We start from the raw sequence: 7,041 nt of genomic DNA on the forward strand, positions 1-7,041 counted from the left end.
TCAAGGGGCACAGCCCCAGTGTGGCAGGGTCCGGCTGAGGGCTCCATGGCCTGGACCAGTCTTTCCTCTACAACAATACTGTAAGTGCTGTGGGGAGCCCCCAAACCTGCCCTCACCATTCCTCCTGCCAGAACGGGATGCACAGACCTTTCTCCACACGCCCTGCACAAAAGCAAAACCTTCCACCTCTCCAGCTGGATGAAGCCAGCACTCACCAGTCCCCTCCTCAGCCTGTCACCTCCCCTGTGCCCAGCCAATTACCCAGGTCATCCCAACGCCCCCAGGGATTTGCCAGGCTCCTCTTCACAAGCTAAACCCATCAGCTAATCCCACACAAAGCTGCAGCCACCCCGCATGGAGGGGCTCTGGCTGCACCTCCTCCATCGAGCAGCAGCAGCCCCAGCCCGAGGTGGCCCCACGCTGTTGGCTGGGGACCCATCAGTCACTGACTCAGCTTTCACACATTTCTGTGTGACACCTTCCCGTGGTTACTGCTCCAAGCCACCTGCATTTCCGGCCCTGTGGCTGCAGCAGAAATCGCTCATTGTCCCCTCCTACGTGGTGCAGAGGTGAGGAGTCAGACCCAAAGTCACCTCTGGGAGCTGGTGACCCAGGAAGGCAGGTGAGGCAGGACAAAACACCGTGGAGGAGAGAAGTAAAGACACCATACCCGGGTTTGGGTGCAGCTCTCCTGCTGACCCAGCACAGCAAGGCTGTGAGAGGATATTTGGGTTATTCAGCCCACCCACCTGCTCTGCATGGGGCTGGAGGAGAGTCAGAACAAAATGTCCTTCAAAGAGACCCACGTTACTCAACGCTGCCCTAAGAACCATGTGGAATTGAGGATTTTTGTTCTGTAGGCAGGGAAAGTCCAACCAGGACCATGCTGGCCACAGCAGCTGCATCTCTGCTCCAACACAAGCATCCACCCGAGCAGCAGCCATTCCTAAGCCAGATTCCCCAGCAAAGCTCCAGCTCCTGCTTAAAATGAGACTGTTGGGGATAAAAGGAAGTGGCAGAGTCTCAACGGTGGGTGCTGAAGGCTTTGGTGATAAGGCGGGGGACACGTTAAGCTTGTCTCCACAAACATTAGGATTAGCAATTTACTTCCCTTAGAAGCAAAATCCAGGATTTTAACATGATCACAGGCTTGGAAAGAAAAATAAACATCGTGGAACTGGGAAAAGGAGGAGGACAAGAACAGAGCAAGCAGGCAGCTCGAGGAAAACTGAAGTGCTTCTTAAATCAGAATGAGAAATGCACCAAAGTTTGTGCATCAGAACTGAAATAATGGTAGCTCTGAACACCACTGGCCCTGAGGCCTCTCACACCAACTTCTTATCAGTGATAATGCTATGAACATTAAGGAAGCCTTCCTAATAATGTGCATGAGAAAAGGCCCATTTGATTAATGCAACAGAGCACATAATGCATTAATTACCTACTGAGTTGGAAAAGTGATGTTGAAAACATGCTTGAGTTAAAGCAAACGGAGGGTTCCAGCTAAGCCCATTATGTCCACTGGCTTTGCTGTGGCTTTGGTGCTTAACAGCCTTTGAGAGCAAACCTCTGCACAACTCACAGCAGATGGGGCAGCACAGAAAACCCCACAAAACCCACAGAGAGCAGCTCCCACACAGAGCACGGCTGTACCCTCCACCCCCAACAGCAGCCCGGGCTCGCCCGTCACACAGGGGGTGCTGCCAAGCCCAGCATCTGCTCCTGATGCTGTCTGGCCCACCCTCAGGTGCCCCAAAACCCACCCAGCCCTGGAGCACACCAGCAATCCCCCCTCAGCCTGGGCTAATCTCCACCTGTCACACTCAGGACTGACAACCTGGCCTCTTGGAGAAGACATGATCTGCCCATGTGCTCCTGCCCTGGCCATCACCACCACAGTGTAAAGGCACCAGAGAGCAATTTTGTGATTAAGTGGCTGTAGCCATTAATAATTAGCACGTTAAAACTTCAAAGGGTGCTGCTGGCCTCCAGAATGCAGACTCAGCACACACAGGGGTGGCATGGGGAGTGCTCATCCTCGATGCTCCCTTCTCCCAAGTGAGAACTGAAGCACAGGGGTTAGGGCAGCCTGTAAGAGCATTGGGATTAGACAGAAAATTCCCCAGACTTCCATCCCTGACAGCTCCAATGGCAGAAGACATAAAGGATGTTATGTAAGCATCCTCCATCTGGGAGCATCCCAAAGCCACTGCTAAACCAGCCACCTCATGCACCTGTCACTCTGCCTGCAGGAGCAGGATGTTCTTGATGAAGCCATTGGAGCTCAGGCTGGGAGACCCAGAGCCAATGGATACCAATGGAAACAAACATAATACAGGGGTCAGAGAGGGAAATGTGCTGGAGGAAGCTTGGGATGTGTATGTGGATCCCCTGGTTGGCACTCAGAGGGTCACACTGTGCTGCACTGAGCTGCTCAGTCCATTCTGTCTCATCAGGCGTAAGAGAAGAAATTGCTTTTGCTTTAAGAACACTCAACTCATCCTACCTTTATCAGCAATTCCCAATCTTAAGCCATTCTGCTTCTTCCAGGAAAAGCAAAGAGAGAAAACTCAACAGAAAAAAAAAGCAAATTAAAGTCTGGAAAACAAGCAACTCCAGATCTTCAGTCGATTTTATTTCTAACCAAATGAAAAAAGTTGATTAATCCCCTTGTTCAGACTGCTAACACTACCAGAAGAGACTGCATCCCTTTCACATCAGAGGAAGCTCAACGCACTTAAGCTAAACATCTTCCAGGCAAAGACAAAAAATAAATATAAAACAGGAAAGAATCAGTGCTATAGTATTTGCATGTGTCTGAAGATATAGCTGTGGAGCTGCAGAGTGAAGCCAAGTTCTCTAGTTAATAAGTGGACAAAGCTCCATCCTTGGACTCCAGCACAGTTATGCCTATTTAATCTATAGGTAAAGTGAAGTCTCAGCTTTGAAGAGCATCAGTGTTTCACCTCCCAGCAAGTGACCAGTGCTGTCAGTGTGTGTTACACCCAGATGGAGCTTCACCTGAGAGTACCTCCCACCCACCCTTCACCTCTCTGCTCCTTACACCCTACAATGATAATTCCACTTACTCCTGTTGCCATAGCACCTTCCTCAGCTCTCTATAAGCCCCGACCACCACAGGGGCAGGATGAGGCCTCGCACAGGCTGCACTGAGACGTCATTCCCAGCACAGATGAAGCTGGGGCTCATTTCTGCCCTTGCACACCCATCAGGTACTATGTGAGCACCCCAGCACCCACTGAGCTGCAAATACACCTCCTGACACCGGGGAAAACACAGCCCCTGGTGACACCAAGTCATCACTAATCCTGCTCTCTCTCTGCTGCCAGCACGTCGAGGTAGGACACCAGGGACACTTGATGGTTGTGGAGCAACTCGACCTACAAAGTCACATCGGGGGATGCCGAGGCCAGCACCCACCCTGTTGGATGCTGCCTGGATGGAAACTGATGGGAAGGACCTGTCTGCATCTCCTCCACCGGGATCACAGTGCACGCCAGGGACCACTGCCTGAAGGATGCTCCGGGTGGCCTGGACCAACACCTGCCCCGTGCCCCCGAAAAGCACCGCTAACAGCCCCGCTAACAGCCCCGGCACGGCACGGGCTAGGCACAGCTGCCCCCCCAGACCGCATCCCGGGCTCGGCAGCCCCGCACCGGGCCCCGCGGGGAGGCCGGGCCGGGCGATGCCCGGGGGTCCCGCAGCGCGGAGCTCCCTTCGCCCGCCCCGCACGGGGGTCGCCGCAGCCGGAGGGGCCCGGGCAGCCGCCGCCCCGTCCCCGGCCGCGCCTTTGTCCGCGGAGGATGGGGCGCAGCCCCGTCCCGCTCCCCGCCGGTGGCCCCGCTGACACCGCCTCGCCGCGGACCCGCGCGGGCCGCTCACCTGCGGGGCCGCCGTCCGCAGCCTCCTCCTCCTCCTCCGGCTCCTCTTCCTCCTCCTCCGCCACCGCCTCCTCCTCCGGTGGCGGCGGCGGCGCCGGGCTGCCCCGCGCGGGCGCGGCGGTGCCGCGGGCGTGAGGGGCACCGGGCCGGAGCTGCCGTGCCCCCGGCAGCGGCGGCGGGCGGGCGCTCGGCTGCCTTTCTTAAGGGGGGGTGTGTGCGCTCGATTTGTAAGAAACCAGGGTTTTAAAGGCATTAACTTTTTGTTATGTTTAAAATTTTCATTAAAAAAAAATCGAATTTACCCCCATCCTCCCCGGCTTCAGTTTTGTGAAACAACGAGGAAGGCGCCGGTGAACGGCATCGGGACACAAAGCGGCTCTCAGGAAGGAGCGCTGCTCCTTGCGTGCCGCTGCAGGGCTCGGCAGGCCGGGGGGTGACACGGCCCCGCGGCACGGCCCCCCGGCAGCCACCTGCATCCCCGGCCCGCCTCGCCCAGCGCCAGGCCCGCGGCGGGGCCGCTCCCTTTGTGCTGCTCCTCCGCCGGGGATGGAGCCGCCGCAGGGACAATGACACCTGCGGCCCCAGGCTGCCGGGCCGCCACCGGCAGTGACCTTGGCCGGACCCCCCGGTCCCGGAGGAGCGATCGGCAGCGCCGCGGGGGGAGGAAGCACAGTGACACAGATATTAATAATTCACGGAGCCCGAGTGGGTGATCGCCGGCTCACGCGTGGTGGTGCGAGGCAGGAATGCGCTGCCAGTCCGGCGCTGGGGGAAAACGCCGCTCTGATCAACACAAAGGCACGTGGAAGCAAGGCTGGGATGTGCTGGAGGAGCTGGGCGGGCCGGGCAGAGCCGCAGGGCAGCAGCAGCAGCATCCCTGCACATCCCCGCACATCCCTCCACATCCCCGCACATCCTTACACATCCCTCCACATCCCCGCACATCTCTACACATCCCTATACATCCCCGCACATCCTTACACATCCCCGCACATCCCTGCACATCCCCGCACATCCTTACACATCCCCGCACATCCTTACACATCCCTGCACATCCTTACACATCCCTATACATCCTTACACATCCCCGCACATCCCTGCACATCCCCGCACATCCTTACACATCCCTCCACATCCCCGCACATCCCACTGCGGGAAGGTGCAGGGCACCGGGAGCTTGGTGTCTCTTGGCTGCTCGGCCCTGCCCGCAGGTGTGTGGCACTGCCAGGTGAGTGTTTGCATCATCTCTTGTTCCTGCAGGAGACAATGGATGCTGAGGATTGTCTTTTGGGATGGGACAGCCCCACCTTCACCCACCACATGGTCCAGGCTGCCAGTCATTCTCCAGCACAATATTTAGGAGTTGCCTTCAAGGGAAACGCTGCCCAGTACAGCTGCTATGGGATAATTGTTCTGCAATCGCTCACTGCTCTTCCCCCATACCCATCCCCTTCTCAGAAATAAACAGGACTATATTCCTGCATAATAATATAATTATTATTCCCCAGCAGCTCTGCTGTGCCGTTTCCCCCACAGAGACAAGCCCTTCTGAGATCTGCTTTCCATAATCGCTGCCAGCCTGTCACTCCCCACGGGAGCAGAGGGTCCCTCTGATCGGGGGAACACAGCTGGCAGGGAGGCAGGAGGGTTTGCTGAGCCACTGTCTCCTCCAGCAGTTCACACAAGGTTGTTGTCTATGGGAACAGGATGAAGAAACCTAGCAGAGGAAAGATTAAGGGAAGAGTTGCCTGGAACAAAGAAATTCCTTAGTTTGAAATAGGAGTTGCACAGCCTCAGGAGCCAAAGGATGGATGCTGCGCCCACCTCTCAGCTCAGGGCTGCTCCCCACAAGGGCCAACACAGCACAGGCTGCCAGATCTGCTCATCTGCTTCCCAAAATATTACATTCTCACCTCTGCTTGGGAGGAGCAGGTTAAGCATGTCAGTCCTTCATCTCTTTATCATCTGCTGTCACCCCAGCAAAGCAGGGAGACAGGAAGATCCTGGCAGTGTCAGAGGTTCTTGGGCATCTTTAACCCGGCAGGACCGATGAAAAAGTACTGGGCACCCCTTGGAGGTGAGATCACATGCAAAAACAGAGACTCCACCTGCCCAGCTGGCTGATTTCAGTGCTGACTTATTATGAGAATCAGTACAAAGAACCACAGCAATAAAATTTACTGACTCTGCCACGTTGTGGGTACACACAACCCAGAGCCTTCATGGTAATGCCACATCCTAGTGGCAGCAGGGGTGGAAAATGAATTCCCTCCTAGGTGAAAACCTGAGGCATGAATTTCCACCTAGGTGAAAACCACTGCCAGCCCCCCAAGCTGCCAGGAGAAGGCTACCAGAAGACACGGGGAAAAGGGGATGAAGGGGATGGAGGGTGCTGGATGAAGAGGATGGAGGATGCTGGATGAAGGCGTTGGAGGATGCTGGATGAAGGGGTTGGAGGATGCTGGATGAAGGGGATGGAGGATGCTGGATGAAGGGGATGGAGGATGCTGGATGAAGGGGATGGAGGATGCTGGATGAAGGGGATGGAGGATGCTGGATGAAGGGGATGGAGGATGCTGGATGAAGGGGATGGAGGATGCTGGATGAAGGGGATGGAGGATGCTGGATGAAGGGGATGGAGGATGCTGGATGAAGGGGATGGAGGATGCTGGATGAAGGGGATGGAGGATGCTGGATGAAGGGGATGGAGGATGCTGGATGAAGGGGATGGAGGATGCTGGATGAAGGGGATGGAGGATGCTGGATGAAGGGGATGGAGGATGCTGGATGAAGGGGATGGAGGATGCTGGATGAAGGGGATGGAGGATGCTGGATGAAGGGGATGGAGGATGCTGGATGAAGGGGATGGAGGATGCTGGATGAAGGGGATGGAGGATGCTGGATGAAGGGGATGGAGGATGCTGGATGAAGGGGATGGAGGATGCTGGATGAAGGGGATGGAGGATGCTGGATGAAGGGGATGGAGGATGCTGGATGAAGGGGATGGAGGATGCTGGATGAAGGGGATGGAGGATGCTGGATGAAGGGGATGGAGGATGCTGGATGAAGGGGATGGAGGATGCTGGATGAAGGGGATGGAGGATGCTGGATGAAGGGGATGGAGGATGCTGGATGAAGG

At 56.1% G+C, this 7,041-nt stretch overlaps 1 protein-coding gene across 1 annotated transcript in view; it reads right to left on the reverse strand.

Moving 5' to 3' along the window:
* Positions 1-5,243, reverse strand: part of MEGF9 (multiple EGF like domains 9) — a 50,336-nt gene extending 45,093 nt beyond the window's left edge. Inside the window, exons 1-2 of the mRNA XM_041406697.1 lie at positions 5,210-5,243; positions 3,904-4,101 (exon numbers count right to left, since the gene is read on the reverse strand). Coding sequence (XP_041262631.1) covers positions 3,904-4,101; positions 5,210-5,243 — 232 coding nt within the window. The remainder of the gene's footprint in view (positions 1-3,903; positions 4,102-5,209) is intronic.
* Positions 5,244-7,041: the final 1,798 nt, after the last annotated feature.

This window comes from Onychostruthus taczanowskii, unplaced genomic scaffold (genome assembly GCF_017590055.1).
Source record: "Onychostruthus taczanowskii isolate IOZ18803 unplaced genomic scaffold, ASM1759005v1 scaffold25, whole genome shotgun sequence".
In the NCBI taxonomy this organism is placed as follows: domain Eukaryota; kingdom Metazoa; phylum Chordata; class Aves; order Passeriformes; family Passeridae; genus Onychostruthus; species Onychostruthus taczanowskii.